Here is a 12,471-nt window from a genome sequence, read left to right as displayed (position 1 = left end):
TGCTAATCATAAAACACATTCAAACGGCTGACATGTTTTCAACACTCAACAATTTTTTTACTCAATTACTTGTTATTTTAACTGTTTTTAGACCTTTTTTACGATTCTTGACTTTTTGTGGGGATTTTTTTATGCTTTTTGTTGTTTTTAATCGAGATTTTTTGTGTGTGCTACTGGCGTGTTTTTTAAAAACTTTTTTAAGAGTTTCTTTTCTGCGTTTTTGATTTTTTTACTTCAATGTTTTTTCAAGGATTTCTTACAATATCTACATGTTATTTTAAATTCTTATTCTAAATTCTATTTTTTTTACGCTTTTGACATTTTTTTTCTTTGATTATTTTTCAATGCATTTGACGTGTTTTTAAAACTTTCTTAAAATATACATATTTTTTTCTTCTAAAAAAACAGAAAGCCTATTTGCTTAATTGAAGTCTTAATGTGGTATTTTTTTTATTAATAATCCAGAATGTTTGAATTTAGCCCCAAATCTGTGTAACAAAGAGTATAAAACCCCAAAAAAACTTACAAGACACAATTAAACAGTATATTAAAATATTACGACTTTCTTGTTAAAATATTCAGAGTTTTTGATTGAAAATGTTTAGACTTTTTTTTACTATAAATATCTCAAATTTATTATTTAAATTTTTCCACTTTTTTACTTGAAGTTTTACTGATTTATTATTTAAACATTTTCGACTTTTTTACTTGAAATGTTACTGATTAATTATTTAAAATATTTCCACTTTTTATTTTAAATATTACGACTTTAAACCACGAGAGTGACCAGAACCAAAGTTTCAGTGACGCTAGTTGTTGTGAATGTATGGCTGTTAGCCTGGATAGCAGCTCGCTTTTAACCCGGTCTGGCCCGGTTTCAGCGTCACACGTCTTAAACGTTAAAGGTCTCGAGACGCGGATCAATGGGGGGGCAGACTTTGACACGACACTGGCCCTGCTGGCTACAAATCACTGTTAACTGCTAACGGCTAACCGCTAACTGTCATTAGTCCTTTAGCATGGCAGCTAACTGCTAACGGCTAACCGCTAACTGTCATTAGATAGCCCGTTAGCATGGGAGCTAACCACTAACTGTCATTAGCCCGTTAGCATGGGAGCTAACCACTAACTGTCATTAGCCCGTTAGCATGGGAGCTAACCACTAACTGTCATTAGCCCGTTAGCATGGGAGCTAGCAGCAGAACCTACCCGGCCAAGCCTCCGAACAGGAACTTGATGGCCTTAGGAGAGGTTTTGGGTTTAGTCTCCGCCATGTTGTCACCGGTCGCAGAGTCCCGGGTTAGATTCCCGCCGCCTGCCTGCCTGTCTGACTGCCTGTCTATCTGTCTGTCCGCCTCGGAGCCGGACGGTCCACCTGCTCTCTCTGTAACCGGGTCAGCAGCAGCAGCAGCCGGGCAAGGTGACTCTCTGTAGCGGGGGGGCGCGTCCGGAGACGCGGAGAACCGGCGGACCAATCAGGGAGCGATGCTGCCTTCAGGGTCCCAGTGAGAGCGCGTTAATCTGAGAACCACGTCACTTGTTACGCATTTAGAAAATAACGGGAAAAAGACTGAAATCAATATTTAAAATTAATATTAAATTAAAATATTGGAAACTGATACTGACGTCACTTGTACATTTAGTTGTCCTGATAGATATGTAGTTTTGGGGTTATTTATTTTGGAATGGTGCCTTCAGGGTCTGAGTGAATCTGAGAAAAACACATTTTAAAGTCACATGTTACGCATTTAGTAAAACAAGTGAAATACATTTCAAAATTAGTATTAATATAGAATAGTTAAAGCATTAGAAACTGATAATTTAAAACTTAATTGTCGAAACTGATACTGTAGTTTTTTTCTCATTTATTTTAGAATTTATTTTTTAAAATACTTTTTTTAAAGCTATTAATTTAACAAATAACAACATAGAGAAGAACTCTTAATATCTCGTCAGTGAGTGTTGTAAAAAGCTTTATTTAAGGTCAATATAAATCGTGAGTTTATTTCCGACAGCACTTGAAAGCAGCACTTTAAGCTTCGGGACAAATTATTTATGAAACAAAATAAATAATAAAATACATTATTTGAAAAATGTTTAAAATGAAAAAGAACTAATGTATAAAATTGTTTGTTATTCATGAAAATAGACTAAATAAATAACTTAAAATACAGTATAATCAAATCTATATAATTATAACTAATTAAATTATAATTATATGTTTCACAAATGGTTTGAATATATTACCTAATTCATGTAATTATTAATACATTGATTGATTTATATAAAATAAATAATACATTTAATAAATAACTATTTAAATTATAATTATACATTTTAGAAAATTATTGTGAATGGAATCTAATGATTACCACATATTATTTAATTTTTTTATTTATTAATACCTTAATTTAATTATCTATTTACATTTATTTAACATTATTTACACATTTATTAAAATTGTCACCAGTCACTCCAAGGTAAACACGGAATCATCCAATAGAACGCCGCGCTCTCCCACTCCCTTCGCACCTATTGGTTGATGGCTTAAGAGTGGGCGGGGTCTGTGGAAAGCAACAGCTTGGAGTAAGCGGAGGGTGAGTAGAGACTCGAACCCGCGGTTCTACTGAATAAAGTCCAGTCTGACTGTTTCTGCGGACACTTCCCGGGTCTGTGGACGTTTCCAGCAGCTAACGGTGATTTCTGCTTGGTTATTTTCGCGGTATTTTCTCCCTTATTTGCCGGGTCAGTGAGACGGAGCAGCTAGCTTTAGCTACACAACAAGTTAGCTCTGTTTCCGGGTTAATTAGTTAAGTTAAACACTAATAATACGTCATACTGCTGATTAATGTTGGTTCATAGAAAGCAGGAGATTAGGCAAATACAGGCTGTTCGGAGAGAAAACTATACTGATAATATTTTCAGTTTTAGAGTAAGATCCTTTTAGTTTAACATGAAACCCCCCAGACTCCATGTAAATAATCAGGACTTTTATCGTCGTAAAACACACTTCATTCAAAGTGGAAGGAAACTAAATAAAACTACCAAAAGCCGTCTTGGTTCATCTTTCCACTGTTCGAACAATCACCACTCTGGTTTGGTTGAAATAAACCCTTAATTCACCCATTTACATGTGGAGATATGCTGGCTCTATACACACTAAAAGTCCTGATTATTTACATGGAGTCTGGTGGAAATATACTGGCTCCATACACACTAAAAGTCCTGATTATTTACATGGAGTCTGGTGGAGATATGCTGGCTCTATACACACTAAAAGTCCTGATTATTTACATGGAGTCTGGTGGAGATATGCTGGCTCTATACACGCTAAAAGTCCTGATTATTTACATGGAGTCTGGTGGAGATATGCTGGCTCTATACACGCTAAAAGTCCTGATTATTTACATGGAGTCTCGTGGAGATATGCTGGCTCTATACACGCTAAAAGTCCTGATTATTTACATGGAGTCTGGTGGAGATATGCTGGCTCTATACACGCTAAAAATCCTGATTATTTACATGGAGTCTGGTGATTTTTAAGTGATTACTATACTGATAATATGTTCCTTCCTGCAGTGTGGGGCGGGCCATGCTGTGACGTCACAGTGCCCAGGCGTCCAATGACAACGCTCGGATCATGGCTGCGTGTGGGACACCACAACGAGCGGACCAATGAGGCGGAAGGACAGCCATGACGGACCAGGACGGGGACAAGGGGGGCGCAGCCAGGGGGGCGGTGGCGTTACCGTGGCGACGGGTGGCGGGGAGACAGGCGGTGTTACCGCGGCGACGCTGCCTGTCTTCCTTTTCCCCTCGGAGCTTCTCTTCTTCTCTGAACAGAGACGCTGCCACCGCAGAGTTCTCACTCTCTACAACCCTTACAGCTTCACACTGGATTACAAGAGTCAGTACCTGTCTGTCTGACTGTCTGTCTGTCTGTCACTCTCTACAACCCTTACAGCTTCACACTGGACTACAAGAGTCAGTACCTGTCTGTCTGACTGTCTGTCTGTCTCTCACTCTCTACAACCCTTACAGCTTCACACTGGACTACAAGAGTCAGTACCTGTCTGTCTGACTGTCTGTCTGTCTCTCATTCTCTACAACCCTTACAGCTTCACACTGGACTACAAGAGTCAGTACCTGTCTGTCTGACTGTCTGTCTGTCTGTCTCTCACTCTCTACAACCCTTACAGCTTCACACTGGACTACAAGAGTCAGTACCTGTCTGTCTGACTGTCTGTCTGTCTCTCTCCCTCTACAACCCTTACAGCTTCACACTGGACTACAAGAGTCAGTACCTGTCTGTCTGACTGTCTGTCTGTCTGTCTGTCTCTCTCCCTCTACAACCCTTACAGCTTCACACTGTCTCTCTCCCTCTACAACCCTTACAGTTTTGGACTAGCAAGAGTCAGTACCTGTCTGTCTGACTGTCTGTCTGTCTCTCTCTCAGCTCACACTGGACTACAACCCTGTTGACTGTCTGTCTGTCTGTCTCTCCCTCTACAACCCTTACAGCTTCCCACTGGACTACAAGAGTCAGTACCTGTCTGTCTGACTGTCTGTCTGTCTGTCTCTCTCCCTCTACAACCCTTACAGCTTCACACTGGACTTCAAGAGTCAGTACCTGTCTGTCTGACTGTCTGTCTGTCTCTCACTCTCTACAACCCTTACAGCTTCCCACTGGACTACAAGAGTCAGTACCTGTCTGTCTGTCTGTCTGTCTGTCTGTCTGTCACCTTTTTTCTGAAAAAATTTTACATTTACACAGTTTTTTTCTGTGTGTGTGTGTGTGTGTGTGTGTGTGTGTGTGTGTGTGTGTGTGTGTGTGTGTGTGTGTGTGTGTAGTGTTGTGTACGTCTCCTTCTCTCTACCGAGTGCTGGAGGCCGAGGGCAGCGTCCGAGCCAAGTCTTGTGTCGACCTGTAAGTACACAAATACTACAAATACTTTTTGGAGATATTGACAAAAATGAATATCTCAATATATTTTTTTAAATATCTCGATATCGATATGCAGGCGATATTTTTGAAATCTTTTAAAGAAATGTGTAGCACGGAGCTCCGCTTCGACGTTTGTTTGTATCGCTACGAAGGAGCTTGCTACAACACGTATGCTACATTCAAGAGACCATCATGGGATGTTAACGTACGTTGCTCAGCAACAGGTGAAAATAGGGGCAAGGTTGCGCAATAACGTTAAAATGATTTTAACTTTTAGCGAGGAACGAGAAGTGAATTACCTGTATGTGTGACAACAGCTTTATCTCACGCATCCGTTTTGTTGTTGTTGAATATACAAAAAAATAAAAACTGGTAGGGAAAACACTCAAACCAATTTATATTTCCACAAAATTGGCATGAATAATCATAATGGTATACATGCCCCATGTGTGTGTGCGTTTGTGTATGAGTCAAAACAAAATAAAACTTGTTTTGAACAATTTATTTGTCATCTGCAGATTGATTTTAAGTAGAGGGAGAAAAAAAGTTGATTTAAATCTTAAATCGGATTTCTTTTTTTTTTTAAATCTGGGATTTTATTTTTAGGCCATATCGCCCAGCCCTAGTAATGCCTTTCCTGTGATAATGCCCCTTACTTCCATTATACTTATATCTCCTATTAAGTGAGATCACATTGTATGGTCACTTATTCCTAATATGAACTGTTTCAAATGAAACCTCAAATGCGGGACACTGATTGCATGAGATGAAGTGTGTCTGTATGAGTTTGTAAATGGCAGCCTGTTCCCTTTTGTAGTGTGTACATACTATTTCTCATCAAACTGTGATAAAATTCAGTATATATACACGTCTGCCATATGTTGCCACCCCTCAAAAATTCCTGCCCCCCTCTCGCAACCCCATAAATATTTTTCCTAGATCCGCCCCTGGTTGGATGTGATCTGATACATGCTGGGATCAGGAGTAGTTAGATGTGATCTGACTGATGCATGCTGGGATCAGGAGTAGCTGGATGTGATCTGACTGATGCATGCTGGGATCAGGAGTAGCTGGATGTGATCTGACTGATGCATGCTGGGATCAGGAGTAGCTGGATGTGATCTGACTGATGCATGCTGGGCATGCTGGGATCATGCTGGGATCAGGAGTAGCTGGATGTGATCTGACTGATGCATGCTGGGATCAGGAGTAGCTGGATGTGATCTGACTGATGCATGCTGGGATCAGGAGTAGCTGGATGTGATCTGACTGATGCATGCTGGGATCAGGAGTAGCTGGATGTGATCTGACTGATGTTAGCATCATCACGTTAGCATCGGGGGCTATGTAGACGGCAGTGTGCTGTTTTCGTAGTAAATAAAATGGCCTGTATATTACCGACAGGGCTCCGGGTCAGGTGAGCCGTGCTGGGCAACGATCCTGCTCATCCTGCCGGTAGCTAGCTCTGCGTGCTAGCGCTGACAACAACCTGAAGCGCCCGGTCTGGCTATGTCCACCGGGATGTTATGAGACGCCTGGAAGGCTCCTGTAACAGCTGTGTTGTATCGTGGTCCTGTATTGATTAGTTCAGTGGGGCTGTACTTGTATAAATATACACCGACAGGAGAGCTAGAAGCCGCTGCACAATCGCGCGCCGCCATCTTTGTTGACATGAGTGAATGTGTAGCGTTCCAATCGGTTCCAATGCGTGTTTTGAATTGTTTTTTTCTAAGTAATTTAAATACTCGATAATGTCAATTTGCACATCGTTAACACAACAATGACGATATTATTGTAAATGATATATATCGCCCACCCCTACAAATACTGTATCTGAAGTCTCTTTTATATAGACCTTAGTGGTCCCCTAATACTGTATCTGAAGTCTCTTTTATATAGACCTTAGTGGTCCCCTAATACTGTATCTGAATTCTATTTTATATAGACCTTAGTGGTCTCCTAATACTGTATCTGAAGTCTCTTTTATATAGACCTTAGTGGTCCCCTAATACTGTATCTGAAGTCTCTTTTATATAGACCTTAGTGGTCCCCTAATACTGTATCTGAAGTCTCTTTTATATAGACCTTAGTGGTCCCCTAATACTGTATCTGAAGTCTCTTTTATATAGACCTTAGTGGTCCCCTAATACTGTATCTGAATTCTATTTTATATAGACCTTAGTGGTCTCCTAATACTGTATCTGAAGTCTCTTTTATATAGACCTTAGTGGTCCCCTAATACTGTATCTGAAGTCTCTTTTATATAGACCTTAGTGGTCCCCTAATACTGTATTTGAAGTCTCTTTTATATAGACCTTAGTGGTCCTCTAATACTGTATCTGAAGTCTCTTTTATATAGACCTTAGTGGTCCCTAATACTGTATCTGAAGTCTCTTTTATATACCCTTAGTGGTCCCTAATACTGTATCTGAAGTCTCTTTTATATACCCTTAGTGGTCCCTAATACTGTATCTGAAGTCTCTTTTATGTGGGGGTGTGGTCTTGACCAACTGCCACTTCGCTCGTTTTGAAAGCCATGATGTCTCTCTCTCTCATGGGGGGGCCAAATTCTGTGGCGGGCAAAGCAGAGAAAGGGGAGGTAATCTTGCTCCTTATGACCTCATAAGGAGAAGATTCCTGATTGGTCCATCTGAGCTTTCATTTTCTTAAAGGCAGAGCAGGATACCCAGGGCTCGGTTTACACCTATCACCATTTCTAGCCACTGGGGGGCCATAGGCAGGCTGGGGGGGGAACTCATATTAACGTTAAAAAACCTCATAAAGTGACATTTTCATGCCATGGGACCTTTAAACTGACTTCCTGTTCCTGTCAGGGTGGTGCGTCACCTAAACGTGTCCCCGGCTAACTGCGGCCGCAGAGACCGGTTCCGCCTGGAGGTGAGAGGAGGAGGCCAGCGGGGGGGACGCGAGGTCTGGGCCGAGCTGAGAGGGGGGGAAGAGGGGGGAGGAGAGGGGGAGGAAGAGGAGGAGAGGAAGAGGAGGAAACCAGGAGGACACCAGCAGAGGGCCTTGCAGCTGCCACTGGTCCCTACAGGTGACCACACAATTTACTCACATTTACTGCCTGTTTGACTCTCTGTCTGTCTGTCTGTTCAGACTGATCTCAGTAAGTGGCGTATGTATGACACGGCAATTCGTATACGCCATTTTTGCGCGTTATCAAGATGCAAAATCGCTTTTTAGCGTGTTTATCAACGCCGTTCGGCTGCCATTGAACTACATTGCGAGTGAATTTCCGCCCTAGCGAGTAGTATAAAGGGACGGAGGACCGCGTGAGGAGGTTGGTTGTGGTGGCTGATGGGTAAAACAGGACAGGAGAGCCGGGATTGCGTCCGCGTGTGGTGATTTTCAGACGTTTTTTTGTTGTTGTTGTTAATTTGTTTTTAAGCCTTCCCCAATGTTTCTTTCCTAAACCCAACCGTTTATTGTTTTCCTAAGCGTGTTTTTGTTATTTTCCGTGTTTTTGATGCTTTTTTTGTGTTACTAAAGCCTTTACCCGTTTCCTTTCCTAAACCCAACCTTTTTTTAATTTTTTACATGCGTGACGTTCTCGCGATAGTACGTCATGTTCTCTCTATGCCACGAGGATAGCTGAAAATGTGTACAGATAACACGCCGTTTGGCTTTAGGAAAGTGGCGTGTATGTTTATGCAAAGTCATGATGCCATGTTGGTCTGTTAGAGGTGTGAATCCTCACTGATCTCCCGATTCAAATTACGATTATCAGGTCAGTGATTCAATTCGATTCAATATCTCGATGCATCACGCTGCTTCAAAATACATTTTTCTATTAAAGCCATATAGGATATTTGACTTGACAAACTTGCTTTGTCAAGTGCAATGCCCGAGCTGCAATACGTACTGTAACTTCAGACTGGAATGATGAAGTGTTTGGGTTCATTTCTTTAAGGTAGCTACCACGAAGGTTTACCTATTTTGGATTAGTCATATACCACCCTACTTTTAGCCAGCAAATCTATTGAGCTGTATTGGAATAACTGACCCCAGACAACTCTTTAACAAAAAAGGTTACTGAACAATAACTTAAATGTACAAATAATATTTAGCCGTTAGATTGAATAACAAAAAAACAAAACAAATCACACCTGTCTGTCTCTCTCTCTGTCTGTCTCCTTTTTTCCTATAACATTTACAGTTTTTTCTCTGTGTGTGTGTGTAGCTGTGCGTCCCAGTGTGTCTCAGTGGCTGCTGTGTGTGCTGCTGGCCCTGCTGTGTGTCGCAGTGTTGATGCTCCCCCTCCACACTGACAGCGGCTCGATAGTTCCACGCTGCCTGCACGTCTCCACCAATCAGAAGCTGGCCTGCGCCTACACACTAGGTAACACACACAGACACACACACACACACACACACAAATAGTAGCGTTGCTTAAATGGTGTGAGTTAGTTTTCAGGATCATTATGTTTACTGGTGCCGGTGTAGAACTGTAGGCTCCTCATAAATATGATGACTTCCAGCGCTATTTAAAGTTCAGAATTAGATGTTTTTTAATTTCAATAAACAGATAAAAAGTATGCCGAACTACCAACATCACGATGCAGATTTAGTAAAAAGTCTGAATTGAAACTTTATTAGGTCTGTTGTAAGATGACAAGCAAACAAGTTTTAAAACCCTGATTTAGTGGCTGGAGTCTGGTTCTATCAGGGCTAACAAAGGGTTAACACAGAAACACAACTGTCTGTCTGTGTGTCTGCCTGTTTGTCTGTCTGTCTGTCTGTCTGTCTGTGTGTGTGTGTGTGTGTGTGTGTGTGTGTGTGTGTGTGTGTGTGTGTGTGTGTGTGTCTGTCTGTCTGTCTGTCTGTCTGTCTGTCTGTCTGTCTGTCTGTCTGTCTGTCTGTCTGTCTGTCTGTGTGTTCAGTATGATAACTGTCTGTCTCTCTCAGGTCTTCTCACCATGGTGTTTCTACGGTGACATCACGCTGCCTCCGCTGTTTTGATGGACAGCCTCATGACCTCCGTCACACATACATACATACACACACACACACACATACACATACACAGACACACACAGAGACACACATACACACACACACAAATGGAGCTCTGCAGCGGGAGAGAAAACTTTATTTAAACTGGACCAGAGACAGACCAAGCTGTGGCTCGGGGCCCTGAAGAGGTCTTCTTCATTTCCATTCCATGTCATTTAGACTTGTCATATCCACTGCTCCACCGTTCATCTAGCTATGAATCAATAAAGACGGGGGGTGCGGGAGTGTTTGTAAAGTTTCTCTGAAATACATGTTTAAAGTATTTGAAAAAGTTTAAATATTTTGGGGAAAAATGTTAAATATTAAAAGACGAACAATCTGAATATTTTGAGAATTTGTTTTAAAAACTGTGAAAATGAATAAAGTTTGTTTGAATAACTTTATTGGTATTCTTACATCATGAAGAGTTAAACAGGAGAATAATATAAAAATAATAATGTTCATGAATAGTTATTATACAATCTTTTCTTCTTGGTGGTAATCAGCTTCCGTATTTCCAAAATAAAATACCTTTCTGTGAATCTTATTGTTTTTATTCTTTTATTTGTTTTGTTAAGTGTTTGAAATAATACATCATTCATTCATTCATTCCAGACTCATTTAGAATAAATTCATCCATTAAATCCCTTTTTATTCTGAAAATATTTGTAATATTTCATCTTTTTACTTGAAAATATTCTGACTTTCATTCTGAAAATATTTCACCTTTTATTCTGAAATATTCTGAAACTTTCTTCATTAAATCCAGACTGAGATAAATATACGGTCTTTGTTCCCATCACCAATATGTGTGTAAGAGTGATCGTGTTCAGACTCAACTGATCAGCTGTGAGAAACAGGAGGAGACTCTCCGTCCTCCAGAGGACTCAGAGACACTGAGGAACCAGGAGACCAGAACCCAAACCCAGGATAGAGAGGCTGAGTGAATGTGGTGTTGAAGGTGTGGAGGTGGATCAGTGAGTCAGAGGAGACTGAGTAGAAGGACAGAGAGCCAGCAGGACAGTCCACATACACTGCTACTCTACCAGAGGGGGGAGGAGATGGGTGTTGGTCTGTTATTGTGACAGACAGAGTAATGATCATCAGAGCAGATCAGACTCCAGGACTCATCATTACCTCCAAACATACAGTCATCACTGTCTCCTTTCCTCCTGATTCCTCTGTAACTCACTGATATATGAACCCTTCCTCTCGTCTCTACCTCCCAGTAACAGCGACCAGTCAGACCATCTCTACACAGCAGCTGTTCCCAGTAGTCAAACCTCTCTGGATGAACAGGATATGGCTGATCCTCCTCCACTAATGTCACCTTCCTGTTGTTGTCAGACAGTTTAAGGTTTCTGTTCACTGTGTTTGTGTCCAGTGTGAGTTGACAGGAATCTGACGGAGAGAAGGAGACACAACACAGCAGCAGATTATCATCTAACACAGTTGATGGTGGATTTATGTGTGTGTCTCTGTCTGAGTGTCCAGACTTTACCTCCTTTCTATCGAGGCGTGTTCACCGTGTGGAAGCTGGTGGTCAAGGAGAAACGGCTGCAAGGTGACTCCTTCCACTGGCTGCTGCAGGATCCGGTGGTCTACGGGGACCGGCTGGATTACCCCTGCTGGGCTGGTTCAGCCATCACGGACACGTTCTGCAGAGCACGGGTGCTCACACTGGGGACGGTGGTGGACATCACAGGACCTAAACTAGACAATGCTGCTGCTTTGGCAGCTGTTCTGGGGGTGAGATCAGTCAGGATCATCACCAAGCTGTTGGACTACTGGAAGCACAAACTGACCGGACATGAATCCATGTTGTTGGAGCAATGTACTGGTGGTCTGACCACACCTCAGACTGATGACTCCTTTCCTGGTTTATGTGTCCGTCCATGTCTGGATCACTATGTTGGTCGTTTTTTTAAATATAAAGCACTGCACTTTAGACATGAAAGAGGCGAAGGGGAAGGGTTTTTATAAACTGATGGTGCTGTGCTTAAATAAAAGTAAGCTTCACCAACGGGCTGACACACCGTGGCGAGGGCATCTGGGCTTGGCGGCTGATGTCCAGCCTGCATGGAGGAGTTTATATAAACCTCCGTTAACAAAGAGAGTAGCTGACCTCCAGTGGAGAGTGTTACACGGGATAGTGGCGGTCAATAAGTTCCTGTCTGTCATTAGTCCTGGGGATAGTTCCTGTCTGTCATTAGTCCTGAGGTTAGTTCCTGTCTGTCATTAGTCCTGAGGTTAGTTCCTGTCTGTCATTAGTCCTGGGGTTAGTTCCTGTCTGTCATTAGTCCTGGGGTTAGTTCCTGTCTGTCATTAGTCCTGAGGTTAGTTCCTGTCTGTCATTAGTCCTGGGGTTAGTTCCTGTCTGTCATTAGTCCTGGGGTTAGTTCCTGTCTGTCATTAGTCCTGGGGTTAGTTCCTGTCTGTCATAAGTCCTGGGGTTAGTTCCTGTCTGTCATTATTCCTGGGGTTAGTGATAAATGTCCCTACTGTGATGAAAC

The 12,471-nt window shown here is 41.8% G+C and overlaps 3 protein-coding genes across 4 annotated transcripts in view; 1 reads left to right on the top strand and 2 right to left on the bottom strand.

Moving 5' to 3' along the window:
• The window catches only part of slc25a11 (solute carrier family 25 member 11), a 10,335-nt gene extending 8,869 nt beyond the window's left edge, over window positions 1–1,466 (bottom strand). Inside the window, 1 exon segment of the mRNA XM_028563583.1 lies at window positions 1,210–1,466. Coding sequence (XP_028419384.1) covers window positions 1,210–1,274 — 65 coding nt within the window. The 5' untranslated portion in view covers window positions 1,275–1,466.
• Window positions 1–12,471, bottom strand: part of LOC114546103 (zinc finger protein 721-like) — a 1,066,380-nt gene that overhangs the window by 289,321 nt on the left and 764,588 nt on the right. The gene's annotated exons all lie outside the window — the stretch shown is intronic.
• LOC114574099 (motile sperm domain-containing protein 1-like) lies at window positions 2,518–10,500 on the top strand. Of its 2 annotated transcripts, none has more exons than XM_028606421.1 (6): window positions 2,518–2,597; window positions 3,580–3,907; window positions 4,852–4,927; window positions 7,780–8,000; window positions 9,147–9,305; window positions 9,872–10,500. In XM_028606421.1, the coding sequence occupies exons 2-6, from the start codon at window positions 3,676–3,678 to the stop codon at window positions 9,898–9,900; spliced, it is 717 nt and encodes a 238-aa protein (XP_028462222.1). In that variant the 5' UTR covers window positions 2,518–2,597; window positions 3,580–3,675; the 3' UTR covers window positions 9,901–10,500. The 2 variants fall into 2 exon arrangements, with proteins under 2 accessions (XP_028462222.1, XP_028462221.1); XM_028606420.1 differs by having other exon boundaries at window positions 2,547–2,696.

The sequence above is a fragment of the Perca flavescens genome, chromosome 19 (assembly GCF_004354835.1).
Source record: "Perca flavescens isolate YP-PL-M2 chromosome 19, PFLA_1.0, whole genome shotgun sequence".
Lineage (NCBI taxonomy): Eukaryota > Metazoa > Chordata > Actinopteri > Perciformes > Percidae > Perca > Perca flavescens.
The sequence above is the reverse complement of the archived record's forward strand: the minus strand, read 5'-3'. Positions and strand labels throughout refer to the sequence as shown.

What these genes read in the sequence shown, in the direction of transcription:
- LOC114574099 (XM_028606421.1), top strand. Translation starts at nt 3,676, where the DNA reads ATGAGGCGGAAGGACAGCCATGACGGACCAGGACGGGGACAAGGGGGG. An exon ending in GCTGCCACTGGTCCCTACAG is followed by an intron (nt 8,001 to 9,146) that starts GTGACCACACAA and finishes GTGTGTGTGTAG; the next exon opens with CTGTGCGTCCCAGTGTGTCT. An exon ending in GGCCTGCGCCTACACACTAG is followed by an intron (nt 9,306 to 9,871) that starts GTAACACACACA and finishes TGTCTCTCTCAG; the next exon opens with GTCTTCTCACCATGGTGTTT.